The following is a 22,724-nucleotide window of genomic DNA, read 5'->3' on the forward strand; positions in this document are numbered from 1 at the left end:
GATCTATCTTTCTGTTTTTGTGCCAGTACCATACTGTCTTGATTACTGTAGCTTTGTAGTATAGTCTGAAGTCAGGGAGGCTGATTTCTCCAGCTCCATTTCTTCTTTCTCAAGATTGCTTTGGCTATTCGGGGTCTTTTTTGTTTCCATAAAAACTGTAAAATTTTTTGTTCTAGTTCTGCTGTCACCTGCTTTTGAAAGAAATCCACATGACTGCAGAAGCCCTCCTAGATGGTCATTCCTGAACATTCTGCAAGCTTTCCTTTTCAAATTTCAAAACAACAGCTTTTCTGCTGTTGTTTTGAAATTTAACTTTTTTTCAGTCATTATATTTTCTAAAAATCTTTATACACATTCTTTAAAATTTTCCCATTATGAGCATTTTCCACATTTACCCACTCTCCACGGAAATGTCATTTTTTATTAATTATGTTCAAAGGAAGTTTTATTTACCATCATCCAACAAATTTTTGTTTTTGTTTTGTTTGTTTCTGCAATTATAAATAACCTGGCCACTGACATCTTCATGCTTTTTCTGTATTTAGAATTTTCCTCTTAGAATAGATTTCCAATGATGAATTCACTGAGTCAAAGGGAATAACTATTTTTAAAAGACTGACAGACCAATTTATGAAAGGGTTGTGCCAGTTACATGCCCACCAGCTGGGGCATTTCCCCACATCCTTGACTAACAGTATTCCAAGGTCAAGCTAACTCCACACAGGAGAACAGTATCTCCTTGCTGTGGCTTTGATTTGCATTTCTTTAATCACTGAGGCTGAACATTTCTCAAAAAGTCTATAAGCCAAATTGGTTTCCTCTTCTGAGACTTGTCTGTGTCCTTTGTTCTTTTCATCTTTAGGGGCTCAGGGTTTTTCTGATCAATTTCTTAAGCACTCTGGACAATAATGTTGTCATCATTTGGCCACATTTCCTGCAAATATTTTTCCTATTGTTTGCCACTTTATTTTGAAACCAACTTTGCTTGTATTTTTTTAGTTTATGGGCCACATATCTTTTCTTTTGTGTTGTATACTGTGACTTCTAACATTAGAAAACATGCCCCCTTCCAGAGTTGATAGATATTCACTTCTTTTTTCTTTTTTCTTTTTTTTTTAAGGAGAAATTGATAAAACATATTTAAGTCTCTGAATCCCTCTGGATTCCAATCCTCCTCACCTGTTTGGTGGCAGGAGTGAGGAAGGGACCTAGCTTCCTGCTCACCCTGCACCCCTGCTCCCAGCTCTCTGCTCAGTTGGGGGTCCACAGGCTCCAGGCCAACGGGTGTCCAGGGGACACGGGTGCTCTTTCTCTAGTCACTGGAGTCATCAGGAGCCCAACCTTCCCCAGTGTCCCCACTTTCTGATCACCTCTCGACTTTTGTTGCTTGCTTGATTTCAAGGCACAGCCTTCTTATAATTGGCTTTTAAAAACAGAGGCAGAGAAAACCGAGAAGGACCTGAGAGTAAGTGGTCGGCCCAAAAGAATCTGAAAGGCCTCTGAGATCCCGGGAACTAATCATCAGGTGCCTGGAGAAATGTGGTTACCCTGACGTTTTGAAACACTTTCCAAAGTTTATGATTAGACATTTTCGATTTAATTCTGTCTTGCCGTCTCCTCCACACCGTTCGCCTTGATGTTCCCCATAACTGGACAGTGCTGGGCACCCAATGTGCTCAAAAAACACTTGCGGACTGAATGACCGAATGATTCTAGAATCCCTCTTCCCATACTCTGATCCTCCCTCCCCGAGGGACCCCACTCGCCCAGCCACCCCACCGGGAACTCCGGGACACAGGACGGAGGGGTCGCAGAGGAGGGACAGGGGAGGCAGGGGTGCGAGAAAAGGCGGGCCAGCGCCTGGGTGGCAGTAACGAATTCAGGGTGACGCCTCCTCCCCCTCACAGGGCTGATGGAGAAGCAAAGTGAGAATTGGGGGGAGGGGGTCAGGAGAGGAGGACAACGGACGGTGGGAGTGCTCGCGGTGTGTGTGTGTTGGGGGGGGAGCTGTGGGAGGAATGGGAAGAAGAGGGACAGTGAGGAGGTGAGAGACCACCCCCGCGCACCCCCCAGCATCCTGCCCGGCCCGCCCGGCGCTGCTGCCGGCGGCCACTAGAGGGCAGAACTGCGCTGACCAGGAGCTCCCCGAAGGCCAAGGCAAGAGGGCGTGGGTTGCCTGACACCCAACCCAGCCCCGGAGACCGCGACCCCGGCCCCGACTACCCCCCGGGGCGTACCGTAGCACACCCAGGCCACGCTCGCACCCACTGCGCAGGCGGGGAGGCTGAGGCAGGGCTCTGCCTCTTATCCTGCGCTCCCCACCCCAGTTCTGGAGGGGATCTGCCGGTCCTGGTCCCTTCCTCCGGCCCCAATCCGAACCCGCCGCCTGGGCGGGCAGTGGCCGCCGAGACCCGACTCCGCCTCTGACGTCAGCCCCGTGCCGCAAATAACTTCCTCCCGGAGCCGCTTCCGTGGCGGCCGCAAGTCCCGGACACGGCCAGCCGCGCCCAGGGCAGGGTCACCCGGGGACTGTCATCCCGGCCCGGCCTTCCCAGAACCAGCTTCCGCCCCGCCCACCCCGTCCCTCGGGTTCCGGGAAGCCCCCCCCCGCCCCGCCCCCGGCCCAGGGGAGGAGGGTGCTGCCCCGGGGACGGAAGGGAGGCAGGGGGAGGGAGGTCATGGCCACCTTGGGGCCGGTTCTGGGACTGCTGGGACCCACTTCCTGGAGGGAGGGCCGGTGAGAGCGCTGGGGTCGACTGGGGACCCCGCTCTGGACTCCTCCCCTGCTCTCCTTTGTTCCATAAGCACAGGTGACCTGGACTTTTCCGTGCCCATCCCCCGTCCCCCCAAAGTGTAAGCCCCAGTCCTGGACTCTGTTTCTTTCACTGATGTCCGGTACATAGTAGATGCTCAATAAATATGAATGAACAAATGAATGAATGAAACAGGGAGGGTCTCATGGGCAGACTGTAGTCAGCTTATGTGGGGCCTGTGGTCAGTTGGGGGATGCGGTCAGCCATGGTGGGGGTTGGAACCCCATGCCACAAGCATGGGGCAGATGCACCTTGGCCCCCAAACCCCAAGGTGTCTTAGGGTGAGGGGTCTGGCCCCTTGGGGTTCAGGGCCAGGTCATGGAGGAGTTGGGGTTCTGGGGTGCCTCCTTCCTGCTGAGAGGAACTGGGCGGGCCAGGCTGACAGGTCCAGCGGCATAGCCAAGCTGACACTCATCTCCAGCATATAACCCTACTTCATGGAGCCCCGAATGCTGTGCTAGTGTTCACGGATCTCCTGCCACTGCCGTCCCCTGCCCGGCAGGCACTCCAGCCAGGCCAAGACCATGAGGCAGGTGCCGGCTGTGGCCCTGCTCCTGCTCCTGCTGCTGCTGCGGTTTGGTGAGTCCTAGAGGCTGCAGGGCCCCTCTCTCCTACCTGGAACTATAGCTAAGCCCCCCACTCCCTGGCCAGGCCTGGGGCTGCAGCACAGGCCTCTCCTCCCTGCCCCAGGGGGAAGGTTCCAGACGTCCCACCTGGGAGAGTGAAGTGGGGAAGGCTGGATGGGGGTGTGGATGCAGGCCCAGGAGGAGCCCAGAGGCAGTAACCATAACCCTGCTCCCCTTGCCTCGGGCAAGCACGGCCAAGCTCTGGGCTTGGCGCTTCTGCTTCCTCTCATCTGGGCCTCTCTCCCTTCTCCAAGGGCTGCATGGGTGCAGGATCTGAACTCGAAACCGCTGCCCTCCAATCCCTGGGCCACTGTTCGCTGGGCCCAGGAGGGGTAGCTGAGCTGCTGCCTGAGCCTGGGAGCCTCGGGAGGCTGGTGAGGGCTTAGCAGGGAGCAGGGGGACAGGGGTGCAGGCTCCAGCTCCTACCAGAGAGGGAGGGTATGGGAGGAGCAGGCCCTGAACTCCTGTCCCCTCTCCCAATCATGGGTCAGGGTTAGCAGGTGCCAGCCAGGGGGCCCCACCTGCAGGCCCCTCCCAGTGGGCGGGCTGCTCTCTGCCAGGGAAACTCTCCCGCATTCCTGGGCCACCTCACTTCCCTGTCCTTAAGTCACCTCCCAGGGCCAGGCCGGGTCATCCCAGGCTGCAACTCAGCCAGGGCTCCAGGCTTTCCACCAGGGGAGGGGGGCACCAGGGCGGCACCTTGGTGGGGAGGCCCCAGCCTCCCTGGGCTCCACAGGGCCTCCCCAGGTCTCGCTGCCCGGCCTACCTCTCCTGGTCTCCTGGTTCAAGAACCACAGCGTGCTTTGAGGGAGCCCATCTCCGCCAGGGTGTGTAACACCGTGATTGCTCCTGGTGGGTTGAGAAACCAAGGTCATCGCCAAAATGGAAACAGCGGCCTGTACTTGGCTCTCAAACAGCTGTGACCAGAGGCCTGAACTCCTTCAACACTGTCCTTGCCCCTCATCCCTGGCTGTTCCCTCCTAGAGCCTTGGGTCTCTCCTATCCCCACTAGCAACTAGCTACGGGAGCATGAGGGCCCTGGGCCCAGAGGAGGGGCCTGACACTGCCACCAGCTCACCCAGCCCCTACAGGACGCCCACCCTGCAGAGCCCAGGTCTCCACATCACCCCTTCCCGGTCAGCCGTGCTCCCACAGCTGCTCCCATTCTCTCCCTCTTATACATTCCCCAGGCTCAGGCCCCCTGGATGTGGGCTCTGCCTTCACAGAGCTCCTGAGCCCATAGGTGAGATGAGACAACAATTATACCCCCAGGGCAAGGTAAGCAGAGCTCTGTGAGGCCAGGCGGGAGGACAGAAAGCTCAGAAGAGGGAGCCAGGCTTCCCAGACAGACAGTGCAAGCAAGGAGGGCTGCCTGGAGGAGGAGGCATTTCAGTTAGGCCTGATCTGGATTAGGACCATATAGAATCTGGATTTGTAGACACCAGGAGGAAAGGGGTGCTGTGGGCAAACATTCAGAGGCTGGAAGGCTCAGTTCGAATTAGAAGCAGAGTTGCATTAGGCTGGGGTGAGGAAGACTGCAGAGCTCCAACAGGGTTGGGGGTGGGTGTGCTGCCAGGCAGGGTGCGAGTGCCCTTGATCCTGGGAGCAGGCAGTGGAGGATCCATCTGCATGTATGGGAGGGGGGATGGCTGTGGGGAGAATCTGGACAAGGCTCTGGAAAAGTCCCACAGGGAGGGAACAAGCCTGAAAGCACGTTAATGCCAGTGAGGACAAGGTGAATGGGAGCCTCTTGCCAGCAGAAGCATCAGCCTTAGAAAGAGCATGGGGTCTGGTGTTATCAATCTAATTAAATCATATTATACTAAGATGAGGCGCTGGAGGGAACTGCCCTCCTGGGGGCATTTGCATTTTAAAAAGGCACCTCATTAACACAAATCAATGTCCAGGCAGAATTCCTGCTCCCCCCCCACCCCCCACTGGCCTGGGCTGACTACTTCCACCCTCACATTTCTGCTTAGCACCTCTACTTTGAAGAGTGGCCAGTCCTGCCTGTGCCTCCTCAGCCCCCTCCTCCTCCTCTTGCTCCAAGCACAGCTCCCCCCCACACCGCTTCTTCATCCAGCACCCCCAGCATTGGGGAGTGCACCCCTTAGACTGCAAGAATGGGGGTCCTGTAAAATTCCCCAGGGTCCTTGGGCACCCCATAGAGAGGCGTGGCTCAGCCTGGTCATTTCCTGCCCCCAGGGTCCCTCAGCTGCCTGGGACTGGTTACCAAGAGGGGCTGGTGTATAGGGGGAATACTGAGGGCTGAGGTGGGGAGAGGCTGTCCTGAGCTCCCCACCCCAGCTCTGATCAGATCTGCCTCCAGTGAACCAGATATGCGAATGGGGCTCTCTCTTCAGGGTGAGTATTTCTGGAGTGTTCCTGGCACTGGGCTGGGGACTGTCGGCCTGGCTGGGGTTTCTGGGCTGGGGGTGGGGTGGGTCCTGTCAAAGCCAAGTAGCAGGCCCTGTGCCTATGTCCAGAGATAGGGGGGCAATGGATCCTGGAGAGATGGAGGCCATTACCGAACGGTCCCACCCTCACACCTCCCCTGTCCCTCCCATGGGCAGGGGTGCCATGGCCCAGCAGGGTGCCCTGGGCTCCAACTGCAAGCATGCTGGAATGTCTGAGAGAGGGGTTGGCTCTTGGGAATCTGGAATCTTGGGAGGACTGACCCACGATCACTGGCTGGCCTTTCTCTACTCCCCCGAGACCTGAGTAGCTGGGCTGTCGCCCCAGGACTCCAGCCAGACATGGAGCCTTGCTCCCTCTATCTCGTCCTTCATCCCAGCCCCAGGCTGGTGGAGAGGGGTGGGGAGGGAGACCCCACAGCACCAGGGCCGAAAGCTGGATGCTCCGCAGAGCTTCCAACCAGGACGAGTGTGGGGTGTGGAGGGAAGGCCCTGTGGGGACAAGAAGGAGCCCTCCTGCCCCAAACAGGAGAGTCAGCCCTGACAAGGTCCCCTCACTGGCATCTCCTGATTGTTTCCCCTGTGGCAAGGGGCTTGTCTGCCCTTGCAGGTGAGCTCTGGCCCACAGGCCTGGCCTGTACACATCTCGGGGGCCAGACCTGTGGGGAACTGAAGGCCGCTGGCCTCTCCTGCCAGGTCCCCCTGTGGGCTGTCCTGCTGAGTCCTCAGGAGGTTGCGTGTGGAGCAGATGAGGGGCTAAGCTGACCAGCAGTGGTGGGTGGGGCTGGGAGGAGCAGACCTCAGCTTCAGCTCAGTTGGCTGATCATCCTCTTTTTTCTCATTTCCAGGAACTCAAGAGGCTGAGGCATTAATTGGTAAGCATTCAAGTCCCCTGGGTCGGGGGGTAGGAGTGGGCTTGTCTGAGAGCTGCAAGACTAATCAGAAACCCACACCCTCACACACCCCCGGAATGAGACCCAGAATGAATGGGCCGGGCACAGGGAATCCCACAGTGCAGGAAAGTTGTGGAGCCCAGGCAGGAGTGGAGGGGGAAGGTCTGACACACAGTGCAGGTGGCACAAGAGGGCCATCAAGGCAGGAAGCATGGAGAAGGGGGGCAGGGAAAGCAACAGAAAAGAAGCTAAAGACAGAGTTGGAAGACCACTCACCTACCCCACGTAGGACCCTCCCAACACCCACTGACCTTCCGGGAGCCCGTTTGTCAGGCTCTGTGATAAGACCTTTACCCATGTTATCTCACTCCCCGCCCCAGGTAGGTCTGATGTCACCATTTCACAGGTGAAGGGAGTGGGGCCCATGGGGGTGGGGCACTTTCCCACAGCTGGGAAGGGTCTGCCTGTGTCAGAGGCTGACCTGATGCCCAGGCCTCTGACTTGCCTAAGGTCCCCAAGCAGGTCAGGGGCAGAGAAGCCGGGAAGTGAACAGAATGTGAAAGTGTGGGTTTGGGGGTATGGAATCAGAGCCGATGGAACTGGCCCCCAGTGAGCGCACCCCTGGCTTTGTTCCCCTAGCCTGCGGGAGCCCAAGGATGCTGAACCGGATGGTGGGTGGGCAGGACGTTTTGGAGGGCGAGTGGCCATGGCAGGTCAGCATTCAGCGAAATGGAAGCCACTTCTGCGGGGGCAGCCTCATCACAGAGCGGTGGGTCCTCACCGCAGCGCACTGCTTCTCCAAGTGAGTTGGCTGAGCCCCGACGCTCCCCTCCCCCACCCCTTGCCAGCACAGCCAGCCTCCCTCCCCACCAGGGGCACAGATAATGCAGACAGAACAACACCTCCCACACCTCCCCAACCCCTCAAAACGCCCAGCTTCAGCACCGTGGACAGCGCCGACCCGCTGCAGGTGGGGCGCTCAGGCTGACCACCTATGGGGGTCGGGTTCGGTCTGCATTATCTGAGCTTTCCCTACCAGAGCTCCCTTTAGGTCCAACCTCAGGGCCAGCTTCCAGCAGCAACCCCTGCTTCCTGGCTCTTGCTCCCCGCAGCCCAGCTGGGAGGGGTACACTCCCCTACTGCTGGTCTCACCAGTGAGATGTTTTGCCAGACCTGGGGCCTGCCCCTGCCTATTGCTGGCAGGCTCCTCCCATGCCCTGGCCCTCTTCCCCGTCCCCCTCCCACACCTCAAATCCAAGACACTCCCTTTCTGGCTGGGACTCTTGGTACAGGTGGACTAGAGCAGAATGGCCTTAAGGTCACCTAAGCTGTCCCTAACCAAAGGGCCAAGTAACCCAATCCCTACTACCATACTATGACCCACCTGGCCCTAGACCTTCAGGGTTTCTCAAGCATCTTGGCTCTTGCCTCACCACAGCTCTGCAATTCTTTTAAAACCTCACATCTTAAGTTCAGATATTCGGGCTCAGAGGGAGTAGGCGGCTTGCCCAAGGCTAGGCCCAACCCCCAGATGCACCCCAGTGGGTGATCATCTCCTTCAACCCTCACAGCAAGCGTTTCAGGTGGGGACTGTTAGTGTCCCCATTTTACAGACAAGGAAACTGAGTCACAGAGAACTTGCTGGGTGACTTGCCCAAGGTCGCGCCGGGCTGGCCGGGGTACAGCTGGGAATTAAAGTCAGGAATTAAAGCTGCTTCAGCTTCTACCCCCTTACCCACCTCATCCTGATGTATGTCCCACTGGAGATTACTTTTTTGAAGACAATGTGCAGAGAGAGAATGTTGGCACCATGGGGGGCCTGGAGGGAGCCCAACTCCTCCCTCTTTCCCATCTCCATTTAACTTCCACCAACTCCACCTGTGAAGCCCTTGTGGGGCTGCCTCACACCAGCTCTCTGCTCTCCCACCAGCACCTCTGAAACATCCCTGTACCAGGTCCTGCTGGGGGTGCGGCAACTGGTGAAGCCAGGGCCGCACGCCATGTACACCCGGGTGAAGCAGGTCAAGAGCAACCCCCTGTACCAAGGCATGGCCTCTAGTGCCGATGTGGCTCTGGTGGAGCTGGAGGCACCTGTGACCTTCACCAATTACATCCTCCCTGTGTGTGTGCCTGACCCCTCAGTCGTCTTTGAGACAGGCATGAACTGCTGGGTCACCGGCTGGGGCAGACCCAGTGAACAAGGTAATGGGGCAGGGCCAGGAGAGAATGCCTAGAGAAGGCAGCGTGGGGGCCACTCTGAACCAACAATCTTTTTCTGTTGATATTGGTGCACATGATTCTCTACTCAAATGGGTGGAGTAGGTATGGGAAAGGGGCAGTAGACTCAGGAGGAGGAGCCATGGGGAAGTAGAGAGTGGGGAATAGAAAGAGCCCAGGCTGGTGGGTGGGAGGAGGGAAGAAGGAATTCTGTCCCACAAAGCCCCCAGCCAGAAGAGAAGGTCTAAACGCAAGCAAGAAACGGGGAGGGACAGAGTTGTGGTTCTCGAGAACCCAGGGCCCTGGAGTCCCTAGTAAGACTGTCCACTGAGCTGCAGGCTGTGTCTCCCCTCCCTAGAGCACCTGCCCAACCCCCGGATCCTGCAGAAACTCGCTGTGCCCATCATTGACACACCCAAGTGCAACCTGCTCTACAGCAAGGATTCCGAGTCTGGCTTCCAGCCGAAAACCATCAAGGACGACATGCTGTGTGCTGGCTTTGCCGAGGGCAAGAAGGACGCCTGCAAGGTAGGGACCAGGGTGGGCCGTGCCAAGGCTGAGCCCTGCTCCCCAGGCCCCAGTCAAGGTGGAAGCCAGCCCACCTGGGACAAGGGATAAGGCCCCAGGAGGTGGGCCCATGGGGTCCAGACAGGGCTGTGCATTTGACCAGCTGGGAAAGCAGATTCCTGGACCCCACCCGGGGGAGTCAGGCAGCAGGTTTGCAGTGGGACCCAGGAAACTGCATTTTCAACACACTCTCCTGAGGTGAATCAGGGTGGATAGTCTGGGGATGCTAGAGAAATGGGCACCCCAGGTCAGAGAGGAAGGACTGGGTGGCATGGTGGGGGTGGGGGTGGGGGTCCTGGGCAGGGAAGAACAGATAAAGGGAGGCAGACAGGCATGTGTGCACCCATGTAGCTGCAAAGCCTGGCTCTTGGGCCTCCGTGGACCGTAACGGTACCTCTTCTTCACCTGCAGGGAGACTCGGGGGGCCCCCTGGTGTGCCTTGTGGGTCAGTCATGGCTGCAGGCTGGGGTGATCAGCTGGGGTGAGGGCTGCGCCCGCCGGAACCGCCCAGGTGTCTATATCCGGGTCACCTCCCACTATAACTGGATCCATCAGATCATCCCAGAACTGCAGTTCCAGCGGCCTAGCTCGGGTGGCCAGAAGCGGAACCCCCGGGGCCAGCAGCCCCTCGGTCGGAACTTTGCACCTTGCCTGGCAGCCCATGCCATCCTCCTGGTCCTCATGGCCCTGCTCACCTTCCTCTGAGCTGCGCTCAGGCCAGTGGGCCAGTGGCACCCTGGGGCCTATGGTGTACATTTGTAAATAGATCTCCAATTCTCCCTACTCTCTAATGCCCACTTATTTTTATTTATGTTCACTCTCCAATAAAACCCCAACCTCAGTGTCGGCTGCCTGGGTGTAGACCCTTGGGGAAGGAGGGGGCCGGTGCTGGGCAGGGGGTGTGGCAGACGAGGCTCCCCAGTGGAAGGAGCTACAGCAGGCACACTGGAGGCTAGATGTCACCGAGTCCTGTGACACCTGTGGCCTGACCCCTTCACAGGGGCTTCCGTGCTCCGCCCCCCGCCTCAGCATCCTTGCCAACGTGGTCGTCACCATGAATGTTGCCAAGGGGTGCCCTGTGCTGGGCACTGGGGGCAGCAACAGATACCGGCAGGGGGCCCGGCAGAGGGTCCTGAAGGAGGGGGGCTCTGCGGGGCGTGGGGGAGCACAGCCCCCACTGCCTATGTCTGAATCACCCTGAACTTCTCTTGGCTGTCACACACAGGAGGCAAGGCCCAGGCCACTCAGGGCCGTGGAGGTCGGCAGGACAGGCCCTCCACCGAGACAGGCCAAGGCTTCAGCAGCTCCCTGGGCCAGGACCCCCTCCTTCTTCCTTCCGCCAAGTTTGGGGTTCAGGCCATCCTTGCAGCAGTCTTTAATGGTTTCTGCGAGGATCCCTGGGGAATTCAGGAATGAGCTGCAATCCTGCACAGAGAGCCTGGTGCTTGGCCCTGCCCCCAGGGGCCCCACCCCAGCTCTGCTGCCCCCTCTCGTCCCTTGTCCTGTCAGTAGCTCCACGCCATCCCCCTCCCAGTCCTCCCGTGATGGCCTGTGGCCACCAGGAACCCAGCAGGAATAGGTCTCAGAGCCCAGGCCCCAGCTCGCTCTGGCCCTGCCTGTCCTGGCCGTGATGGTGCGGCTGCCCACGGAGGTGGCCCTGGGTTCTCAGCCTGGCCCAGCATGTCCACGGCAGGCCTTCTGCGGTCGGACAGTCAGCTCCCCAGTGTGGGCCAATTCCTGAAAGGCACCCAGCTTCCTGCCATGCTCAGTGACCATGAACAGACAAAGAGGCCTGAGAGGGCAGGGCCTCGCACACCACACGCACACCCATGCTCACATGCTAGTACATGCACACTTGCACACCCACACACAAACGCACACGTACGCGAGCGCGTGCACAGGCCCAGCTGGCCCGGCAGGTGCTGGGAGAAAGCAGGCCTGGGTATTTATGGAACGTATCAATAAGCACTTAGCAGGCACCTGCTGTGGACCGGCCCCGGGGATGGAGTGGGGAACACACACTGAATTCGCCTCTGCTCTGCTTTGCCTGGGAATGTTCCTGCCAGGCAGGGAGCACTGCTTGGTGGCCCTCCAGGGACTGAGCCATCTGAGGGCTTTTTCTCCAGAGCAGAGATGGATTCCGAGTCCCGGTGGGGAAGGTGGGGGCGCGGGGCAGCAGGTGCACTGAGGCCTGATGGGGGGGACGACCGGGCTGTGGGTGTCCTGAGAGTGGCCCCAGGGACAAGTTCTGGGTCATCTTGGCTGGGAGCAGGGGCTGGCCTGGGTCCTGCAGCTTTGGAGAGAGGTGACCCTGCTGTGGGGAATAGAAAGAGCTTCAGGTCCTGCAGTGATGGGGGTCAGAGGAGGTTAGGTGGCCCATCTGCCACGTCTGTGGTGAGAGGCCAGGATGGAGCCCAGGTGAGGGCCAGGCCCCCCTTGGAGGAGGACTTGCCATCCTGCCCCTGCCTCCTCTTCCTGCTGTCTTAGCTTCCTGAGTGCCCTGGGATCCCCCATCACCCCACCATCCTCCTGCCTCTGCTACAGGGCAGGGGTCTGGTCAGGGTCCTGTGGGCCTAACAGGGAGGAGGGGCGAAGATGTCAGGGCAGCCCAGTGCTCCCCGGTGACGCTCCACCCAGCCAGGCTGGGAGAGCGAGGCTAGGGTCCTGGGTGGGTCCCAGGCGGTGGCCAGTGTGCGACCCTAGGGCACAGATCCCCCACGCCCTGGGCTCCCCAAACCCAGGGTGGACACTCAATGAGACAGCTGCAGGACGGGAAGAGACACACTCGTGCAGAGACTAGGGGTTTAAAGGGAAGCAGGTTTATTCACACTGTTCACAGTGTGCTCAGTGCTGTGAAGGGGAAGGAGAGAAGTGCCCCCAGCTGTCACGGGTCCCCTCTCCCACCTGGGTGGGGCGCCGCTCAGACACAACTTTCCCTGCTGCCCCCAAGCAGTGCCTCAGGGCCACCGCCTGGTGGGTGGGGGCCCCACCAGGGCCCCACCGGCTGCAGGGAGAAGGCTTTGGAGTGACAGCCGGCTGGCACAGACCACTAAGCTGTGGTGGGAGGAAGGAGCGGGGCCCAGCCCAGGGCAGGGCCCACCTTGCAGCAACCAGAGCAGCCAGCAGGTGAAGCCACAGGAGGGGGCCACAACCGAGCCTGGAAATCCATGTGCGCACACATCATACTCCACGCTCGGGAACATAAGGCTTAGGATCAGCCTGTGGGAGCCCCAAGAAGGAAAACCGCTGGGCCGGGACCCCAGGACCCCTGACCCCTTCTGGCCTCAAGGATCAGGGGTCAGCCATGGTCCTGATGCCAACACCTGGAGCAGGCAGGGGTGCAAATCAAAGCCCCCCCAAGCCAGAGACACCGTCCCGACCCAGGGGTTGTACACCAGTGTCCTGATTTGCAGTCTGTCTCAGGGAAGCACGGCTCAGTCCAAAGGTGCCAGAGCGGCACTGCCTCGGCTCACAGATGCCAGCCCTGGAAACACGACAGACACTCCAAGAAGGCTGAGAGTTTGGGTTGCAGGAGACTCCGGCATCTTGGGGTCAAAGACATCCTACCCAACCTCTGGGAGCCAGAGCTCTCCAGGGAACACGGGGAATGGGCATTTCCTCAAAGCCTCGTCGTCCCGGGAGTTTCTGAAGAGCCACCACCAGGGGGGGCCAGAGTGGCTGTGGGGGGTGGGGCCCAGGGAATTTCAGAGAAATTTCTCTGAAGCTGGTGCTTCTGGCCAGGGAAAGAGACAAGACAGGCGCACATGCTTGACGCAACGAGGCATCCGTACTTTTTAAAAAGTCTCTTGAAGATGATCTCCTTGGCCCAAGGGATGGGGGCACGATACCATCAAGAGATGATGGGTGAGGGGCGGGGGGCTGGTCCGGCCGAGGCGGGGAGACAGGCTTGTGCTGCTCTAACCTGCCAGCCCCAGACTGGACAGTGACACAGGTGGCAGGCCCGGGGCTGCCACAAGCCCAAGGCGGCACTTCCGCAGTAGTGGCTCTTCCGTGCATTTTAAGACACTAACAGTTGTTCTGCTCATTCATAAATACACAATTTTATTTGCTATTTTCAGGGGAAACTTAGGCATTAAACTGTAAGCTGATAAAATACGGATACCTAAAAAAGTACAAAAGTATAAATATCCCCTTACAATAAATTTTAGTGAATTAAGTCTTAATATCTTTAAATTAAAAAAAAAAAAAACCCACAAGCCTATCTATTACGTCAAGGTCACAAATCAAACAACGCTAAACGGCCAGCAGCGCCCCACTGGTACACCCCGAGGCCAAGGAGGGGCTGCCCAGCCCCCGTGCGCTCCACCGGGAGGACAGGTCACCAGGGCCAAGTGTGTCCTACAGAAAGATTGCTATAAACGGATGAAGCCAAACATTTAACAACATACAACAGACCTTACAAAAGGAGGAGGTAAGTCCTAGGTGCTGGAGAACTTGGTTCATCAGGTAATATTGGCAAAGGAGAAGAGGGCACAGGCAAGAAGCCTCTGGAAGCTCCTGGAGCCAGACAGCGGTCGGTAGGCACAGCTCCCCTGGAAGCTGGAGGTCAGGAGGCAGAGCCGCCTGCCGGGCCAGGCCCTCCAGATGGACAGGCCCCACGACCAGCTGAGGAAGGTCTGTTCTCAAAGCATGCGGACAGCGGTTTTCAAAGGAATCCCGGTAGCTCCGTCACGTCAGGGGGCAGGGCCCGTGCAGCCTGTGTCCCCAGCGCCCCAGAAACGTCAGAGAGAACTGCATAGTTACACGAGAGAGCCGGCGAGAGAGAGATGTTTGTGATGTGCTGTAAACATCCAATTTCCAATGTGACCTGGAGTTTCAGCTCCAGAAGCCGGGTGGACAGGCCTCCCGCCCCGACCTCCATCCCAGGCGAGACCAAGGCACTGATGGGCGCCAGCTCCCTCTGAGCCCCAAGGTGGGTCAGACGAGGCAAAACGTGTACCTCCCTTTACATGACTTAACAGATCAGCCCAAAAGGCAGCAGCACTTTTAGGCATTTCTAAGAAGTGAAAGCACTGGGTTGTCTATCCACAATTGGAAAGAAAGGATGCAAAGGTCTCTCGCCTGGAAACTACAAATGGAGAAGCCTTGACTGTGCCAGGCCGGGTCAGGCCAGTGGAGCCCAGCTCTGAAGGAGGACCGGGAAGTAGTGAACACCCAAAGGCTGGGAGAAACCACCAACCGGTCATGTCTGGGAGGCACAGCAGACCCCCTGCCCTGAGGAAGAGGGCCTGGTGCATGCCAGGGTGACCAGCAGGCACCCAGAGCCCAGGGCCGTGGCGCTGCGGCCACTTCCTACCAGCAAGGCCCAGGCTCCGTTACAGACTGTTTATGTAGCACCAAGAACGCTGTCCTTTAAATGATCTTCGGTGATTAAAGGGTCAGTCAGGAGCGCCCTGCCTCAGGCCCGAGCGGCACTTGTGAAAACCAAGCGGAGGTCCCTACAGAGACGCCCGCCCAGGCAGCGTGCCGCCTCTGAGTGGCGACGCCCGGCCTCGGACAGCTGGTCCTGTCTCTCACCACCCACCTCAGAGGCAAAAAAAGGATTCACACCCAGATCTCTAGAGAAATTGTCAAAAGCAGGTTTCTTCTCACGGCCAAGCTTCCTCGACATGGCAGATCATTGCATCTTGGGAAAAGGTAAAACGTCTCTTCAGTTGTCAACACTGTGTTCCTCACATCCTTGAACCCCGTTCTTGCAAAATCTGAAAATGCCAAATGCAGACAATGAGGACTCAGGCCCTGAATGGAAAGGCAGCCTGCAGCCGGGAGCTTCCCGGCCCTGAGGCCAAGTGCCCTGCTTGGGGGTGGAGCCCACCGCAGGCCAGGGTCCGAGAAAGGGGACCCCGTTGTGCAGGCCTAGCTTGCCCACCTCCAGGCCGCACACAAGGGGCAGGCCTCCCAGCTCTCCACCTCTCCACCCGAGCCTGACATCACCATGCCTGGGAAGTAGTGAACCTGTGGAGGCTGCAAGGAACCACCGAGTGATCACGCCTGGGGGGCAGCAGCAGACCTGTCCTCAACCCGGCGCCTCCCAGGCCTCCGGAGACATGCGGCAGGGCTCCGGGGGGTGACTCCTCACTGAGGCCCCAAGGACCTCTGGGCAGCATCTCTCTCGATGGCCTCCTGAGGATGGGAGGCTCCCTGCTCCCAAGGGTGCCAAAGCCCACCTGGCGGTTTAACTGCCCATCGATTCCTGATTTTCTCTCCAGCCCAGCTTGATCCCGGGCAGAAGACACATGTGTGCAACCAGGGCCCCCTGGGCCCCCAGCCCAACCTGCCCCTCTTCTTTCTTCCATGCCCCATCGTAAACCACATCCCTTCCACCCTGCAGCCACACACCCAGAAACCTGGGCCCCTGGGATTGCCATCACCCCCACATCCATACGGGCCAGTTTGCTCCCCACACTGCCTGGCTGGGGTCACATCTTCTGTAAATGGACCACCCCCCTTGAGGGTGCCAGCCCCCTTCTTGCCACAGCCAGACAGGACTCTCTGGGACACACACTTGACCCAACTGGGGGACCCTGCCAGCCCTCGGCCGCCATGCTTGAGCCTCTCCCTCCCACTCCTCAGCACCTCGGAGCCAGAGCAGCGCCCCCACCCGGTCTTCCTTGCCACTGGAACCATTCATGCCTCCCAACTTCCCCCAAATCAAGCTGGGAGCTCCTCAAGGCCACAACCCCATGGGAGCCAGGGAAGACTTCGGAGCTGGCAAAGTGTGCTGTTTCGACACGTCAAGCATGGCTGCTAAGTATGAAGTAACCAGGACAGAAAGGCCACGCGTCCCGGCCAAGCCCAACCATGCCCAGGCCAGCGCTGTAAGATGACCCTCCCTGCGATCCCGCTGGCAGTGAGAGTGGCCTCCCGGGGGCATTTTCCACTTGAATTTCAGAGCTGAGAGAGATACGCCTGCGAGGACACTGTGTGTTGCTGAGCCCTGGACCCGGTGCAACGCGGGGACATGCCTGGAAGGGGCCCGTCCTGCTCATGCCAGGCCCAGCTCACACGGATGCCCAGCCAGAGTGAGGCCCTGCAGGCACAGGCAGACTTCTCAGGCTCATGGCCAGTGGCCACCGGCCCTGACTCCTGCTCACTGTCAGCGCGGCTGTCCAGAACCACACAGCCCATCTCTCACGTCCCCCGAGGGCTTGTTCAAATGACTCAAGAGAAGCCCAAGCTCTCCAGCCTGTCCCAACGCACCCCCATCCCTGTGGTTCCCCAGGCCTGTCCCTCTGTCTCTGACAGCTCCGAGGCCGTCCAGGCAGCACACCCTCTTGCCCGCTGCCCATTCCCCGGTAGGTGCACCTTCCACTGTGCTGGGGGAACAGCACCCCAGGCTGAAGGCCCCTCTTGAGGCCAGACAAGGACAAGCCCCTAAGCTCAGCAGGACTCGCCTGCTCACTGGGAAAGCCCAGGAGGCCCCTGTCGGAGGGACATGGTCTGAGGACGTGACTTGGGGTGAGGGTGGGTCCCCACTCAGCCCTAGAGGACCCTCTGGCCCCCATGGCACTAGTCCCAGCCCCAAGAGGATCTGCCGCCTTATCATCGTGGCTGTTTGCAGGGAAAACTGGAGTTTGGGGGGCCATGAAGCCGAGAGCCGCTCACTCAGTGGGAGCCCAGCAGAGCAGACGGTGTCCGAGTTCCCAGGCCTCAGTGGCAGAAAGGACAAGGCCCACGTAACTATCACGTGGGCTGGGAGCGAGGTGACAGCACAGGAGGGGCCGCCCTGCCAGAGCCAGAGCCCCAGTGACTATCTCCTAACGAGGACAGAAGACCCCTCCCGGGACCTGTGACGGTCACGGCCCATCTGCCCTGGAAGGAGCTCTCACTTGGGCTGCCGCCCACAAGAAGGCCTGAGTTGGGCCACAGGGACTGAGCAGGCTGTGCATGGCACATGGCACCCCTGCCCCCCGCCCCAACCCAGCGGGCCCAGGGGCCAGGGCCACTCCAGGGCTGCCCTGGCATCAGCCCACCTCGCCCCTCCCACAGCCCAGACCCTGGCAGTCAGGGTCACTGAAGCGGCTCCTGCCAGCAGATGTGAAGTCTGTAACTGGGGGCGGGGGGTGGGCAGTGCTGCTGAAAGAAGCCCCTCCTCCCTCCTGGAGGTTGGCTCCTCTGTCCCTGCCCGCCCCCCCACCCCGTGTCCCTGCTCCTACCACAGTTCACCATCAGGCCAGGCCAAAGTCAAGCTGAGCCCCTAAGGTGCGGCCACTCCAAACCGAGACGGGCCACAAATGCAAACTACCGCCTGATTTCAAAGACTTAGAGAAGAGCAAAGTAAAATATGTCAGTGATTTTTTAGGTTGAAATGACAATATTATGCATGTAATGGGCTAACAGTATTAGCATCAATTTCACGCATCTTTTTACTTTCTTAACATGGCTGCTAGAAAGTTTAAAACGACAGATGGAGCTCGTGCTGCACATGCCCTGGACGGCAGTGGTCCAGACCAGGGCCCAGCAAACCTTTCCTTAAAGGGCTAGGTAGTAAATACTTCAGGATTTCCGAGTCAAGAGGTAAAGCTGCGGATATTATGCACTCATATAATCACCAGAAAAATAACCACTAAAAATGTAAAAGCCATTCTTGCTCTGCGTCCCCATACCAGACTCACAGCCAGATGTTGGCCTCTCAGCACATGGCTGGCCACAGGCTCTTCCCAAGCTCCTCACCTGCAGGGCTTGGCGGGGAACCCTGCATGACACCTGTGCCCTGCCCTCTCTGGGCCTCAACCTCCCTTGTGTAACGCGAGGGAGCAGACGAGGCGCTCCCTGCCGATGGGATCTTGGCTGAGCCACAGGTTTCGGACAACAAGAAGGGCCGGGAGGCAGCAGGGACTTGAGGAGCAGCGAGGGGCTGAGGGGGCGTCCACGGAGCCTCCCATGACAGGGCAAACAGAAGGAGGGTCCCCACAGACTCCTCTCCACCAGCACCCCTAGTCTGAGGCATGAGGGAGTAGGGCTGCCACGGGCTTTGGTGTCGGGATCAGGGCCCACTCTCTGTGGCACAAGCTCCGACTCCTTGGCCCTGAGCCCGTGGGTGGACTGGTGACAGGGTGGGGAGGCTGGCGGGCTGGGGCCTGCGCGTCCCTAGGAGGCGCAGGCCCGCGTCTCTGCTGCTGGCACCCATGGCAAGGAGGCCCTTCCCAAGCCTGACACACACAGCGCGCAGGTGCCTCAGCCAAGGTCCCAACCCCACCCACACGGGCATCCTCAAGGGGACAGACAGCCCCGCCCCGAGACAGACTGGCTCCAGTGCAGATCTATGCGCTGGCATCTAGCATGGAAGGTTCTCTGTCAACTACAGGCATGAGACAGACGCAGCGGAGGAGGGGCTGGGATCAAGGAGGCTAAGGCAGGTGGTCAGTTTCAAGGGCGCAGGCTCACCATGACATTTACACTTAATCTGAGTCATTCCCTTCGTGACCCGTGTCCTCGTCGTCACTCTGGCTCGGCACCGGCAGGCGGCAGGGAGGAGAAGAAGAGAGGGACCGTCAGTGCAGGGCGAGGCGGGAGGCAGCAGAGGGAAGCCCACCCAGACAGGCCAGGCCTCCACGGGGCAGCAGAGAGCACGGCGCTCAGGGCTGGACCTGAAGTTGTGCTGTGCGGTGAACTACAGGCCAGCCTCGTCCAGATCACACTGTGGGGGGAAGCACGACGTCCCTGGGCCCCGGCACTCCTGAAGTTCCAGAGTTTTCCTTCCCTCTGTGTTGTGAAAAACTGAACCTTGCCCAAACAGAGGTCTGGCCTTTGCCCTCGGCTCCTGGGAGGTCATGACCTCCAGGACACACCAGTCTGACCGTATGATGGGGGGGGGGGGGTCAGTTGGCTGGGGGACTGGAGACTGCAATCAGGCACATGGGTGATCAACTGTTGATCAATGGATCAATCATGCCTATGTGACTGAGCCCAGTAATATCTCTGCACACGGAGGCTGGCGGGGCACCCCTAGTGGGCGGTGCTCCGTGCACGGTGCCACGCATCCTGACTGCACGAGGAGCACCTCTGCGACATGAGCTCCACGTCTGGCATACTTCCTGGCCTCTGCCCCACACACCCTCCCCTGGCAAGTTTGAAACCCCCCCTCTTTCCGTACTTCCTGTAATAAACTGTAACTTTGAGCAGAACAGCCAGCAGTGAGTTCTGAGTCCTCCCAGCAGATCATGGAGTCGGAGAGTGGTTTGGGAAGCCCCCGAAGTTGGGGCTGCTGGTGGCCGCTCTCAGTGGACCGGTCCCCTCACTGAGTTGCCCAACCTCCACCCACTCTCTCCTGCCACTTCCACCTCAAGACGTGTGTGTGTGTGTGTGTGTGTCTCTCTCTCTCTCTCTCTCTCTCTCTCTCTCTCTGGCCCGTGCTGTGGGCACCCAGTGAGCAGGTCCACAGTAGTGGACTCACTGTCCTCAGAACATGAAGTACTGCTCCAACCAGGCTGTGCACAGGTGTCCCCAGATCATGACCCCCAATCTGGCCTCAACACTTTTCCATGGCTTATGGAGGCCCTGGCTGTGCTCCACCTCCTGGGGAGCTCCTGCCACGGTCCCAGTTTAGAAGCCGCTGTGGCTGCCACACTCCAGAGCCACGTATTTCTGGAGAGAGAAATAGGGCCGCACTTTCAATGGCAAAGGGATTTGGGGTCATGAGTGGAGTTCTGTCAGCACAAATGCATCCCTTCTGCAGCTGAAAAGCCACCAGAGGGACATGAGCTCAGGCAGTTGCCCTGGAGAACTTGGCTATGAGAATTTTTCAAGTTCAGAAATAAAAGTTTCTAAAAATAAGACAACTTGCAAAAGAGCCCTGCAAATGCTCAGAGAGGGATGGCTCCTCGTGAGGCTGGGGGGCTCCGGGAGGTGGGGTTGCCTCCTACCCTGACTCAACAGGAAACACGTCCCCAGGCATGGCACCAGGACCCCTTTGTTCCTGGCCCATTGCAGGGACCTGCACCAACCCCCATGACAGCCTGTCCTGGGCAGCGGCGGAACAGCCCGGACCCTGCACTTGCAGCTGTAGGCACCCTTGCAGGCCAGGGGTTGGGGTTGGGGTGGGGGGCAAGATGTGAGGACTCTGGAGGCCCCAGGGCCTGGACAACTGCCCAGTCGTGCTGGGGTGAAAGAGCTGCCTCGAGCACCAGTGGAGGACGGCCACCGTGGGAAGACCAGCGGGAGAGGCGAATCTGCCATCCATTCCCAAGCCCATGCCTCCAAGGAAGATCCTGAAAGGCTCACAGGGGCAGTTCTAGGCAGGTAGCAGCCAGGGTAGCACCAGCCAAGAATGTGAGGAAGGCCTGGAGCCCCCGGTTTAATGTCATCCGTTAAAACGCCTCTGGCCTTGCCCACACTCACGCAAAACACCCTGACAGCATGCCAGAGCCTTCCACCAGGGCGGCCTGTGGGCCCAGGACACACAGGCTGGCCGCCACAGAGCCCCTGGGTCCCCTCAGAGCCAGCTGTGGGGCTGTCCAGGCACCACCTGGCTTGAAGGTCCAGAAGTCCTGCCCAGGCTGATGATGGACTCTGCAAGGACAGACACATCGGGAGTCACCGACCTCGGCAAAAAGCCCAGAGGAGATGCCACTAGAACCTGTCACCTCCAGGCAAGGGTAGCAGCTGCTCCCTGCCATGAGGCTGCCCTTGCGCTCCTCGGGAGACAGAAGGGCCAGACGTCCAGCAGGGAGCCGGTGCAGTTCAACAGGAACTGGCCTGTGCCAGGCCAAGGCAACACTCCGTGGAGTCTCAAAATCACACAACCTGCTGGATCTGCTCCGTTTACAAACCAGCACGACTCCCAAGCCTGGGATGGGTGTATCCGAGGCAGGTGCCAACCAGGAGGCCCTGCCCTCCAGCCTCGACGTCCCCAGTCCCCAGGAAAACAGCCCACAGTGGCATCACTCAGAAGCGTAGCCCCCACCAGCAGGACTGGAAGACAGCAACACTTCCAGGAGCAGGCTAGCGGGTTAGAAGAGGTGAGGGCGGAAGGTCTGGGCTGTGGTAGCCGCAGCGTGTTCAACAACCCCGCGCTCCACCACTCGCGTCCCATGGCCGTCCTCTGTTCCAGGACTCTGCTTCTGATATGCCAGGCGAGAATTAGGTGATGATGGACAAGCAGCATGAGGCGAGCAGGCCGCCAGGAAGCCTGCATGGCCAGGAGCGCCGTGACGACAGTAAGAAACAACACAGCAAAGGAGAGAAACCCAGCCCTGCAGAGGGCACTCAGGCTGCAGCCTCACCCACCTTGGCCTTCTCACTGGGCTCACTGGTCGTGCCATACGGGGAGTTGTGCAGCTCCTTGGAGACCACGCAGAGGAACTCGGCCTGGTCTTCACTCCCGTAGTTGTAGGAAGAGCCAATGCTGACCAGCTGGGAGGAGAGAAGGCCAGTGGGATGTGGGCAGAGAGCCTCACACACCTGGCTCAAGACCAGCCCCCCACCAGGAGGGAAACAGCCTGCAAAGATCACCGGCAAAGACGGCCGATGCTCGGGGAAGCTAAGGGACAGGATTCAGCCAAGAGACTTTTAACGAACTTACTGAAAATAAAGTCCCTGAACACCGACACTCAAGCTCAGACGCACCCGTACACACACACCACACACACCACGTGCAGGACAGGCCTCCTGTGCCAGCACGTCCAAGCTCCTCTCATGTTCCTGGCTGGGTCCAGGGGATGCTGAGTGACCCGGGGAGGGGAATGCAACGCTGGAGTGGGCACCAAGTGGGCCAGGCCCGAGAGCAGGCAGCGGGGCGGCGGCACTCTGCTCTGCCCATAAGTTGTGCCCTCTGCACGGGCTCTGAACACACGAGTGTGAGCACACGCCTGCACACATGTGAGGGTGAGCCCCTCCCCAAGGAAGCCAGGACCAAGCCTTCCTCCCACTGGGGCTACTGACTGCGAAGGGGCATAGGAGGGCCGCAGCAGCTCCGACAGGCTCAGGGAAGGGCCGGGGGCGAGAGAGATGCCGGGGCTGTGGCTTCCCACGCCTCAGCCACAATCTCAGTCTGGGCGTGTCCACGCCCATGGCCCTGCATCCCCGGGCCTCCAGGTCACCACTACAGCCACACAGGAGCTGAGGGCCGACCCGCCTGCTCCAGCTTAGCCCAGAGCCACCAGGGATTTTGTGTTTAATGAAAAGAAAAGCACTAAAATTGTAGTGAACTATCAGTGGTACAATTATCAAGGC

General features: G+C 59.0%; 2 protein-coding genes across 3 annotated transcripts in view; one reads left to right on the forward strand and one right to left on the reverse strand.

Moving 5' to 3' along the window:
- Positions 1-2,939: 2,939 nt before the first annotated feature.
- On the forward strand, positions 2,940-10,235 carry PRSS27 (serine protease 27; the record flags this gene model as incomplete). The annotated part of the gene is given in 9 exon segments (XM_082644473.1): positions 2,940-2,972; positions 3,235-3,243; positions 3,245-3,271; positions 3,275-3,392; positions 6,702-6,728; positions 7,386-7,548; positions 8,677-8,948; positions 9,322-9,491; positions 9,942-10,235. Coding segments are annotated over 9 exon segments (1,113 nt in total).
- Positions 10,236-13,552: 3,317 nt separating this feature from the next.
- Positions 13,553-22,724, reverse strand: part of KCTD5 (potassium channel tetramerization domain containing 5) — a 28,270-nt gene continuing 19,098 nt past the window's right edge. The window contains exons 5-7 of one of the 2 annotated variants that reach the window (XM_082643943.1): positions 21,780-21,905; positions 18,939-18,997; positions 13,553-15,253 (exon numbers count right to left, since the gene is read on the reverse strand). In XM_082643943.1, the coding sequence (XP_082500069.1) occupies positions 18,953-18,997; positions 21,780-21,905 (171 nt within the window). In that variant the 3' untranslated portion in view covers positions 13,553-15,253; positions 18,939-18,952. The remainder of the gene's footprint in view (positions 15,254-18,938; positions 18,998-21,779; positions 21,906-22,724) is intronic. The other variant, XM_082643944.1, reaches the window with a different exon arrangement.

This window comes from Mesoplodon mirus (assembly GCF_964341445.2).
Source record: "Mesoplodon mirus genome assembly, chromosome: 15".
Classification (NCBI taxonomy): domain Eukaryota; kingdom Metazoa; phylum Chordata; class Mammalia; order Artiodactyla; family Ziphiidae; genus Mesoplodon; species Mesoplodon mirus.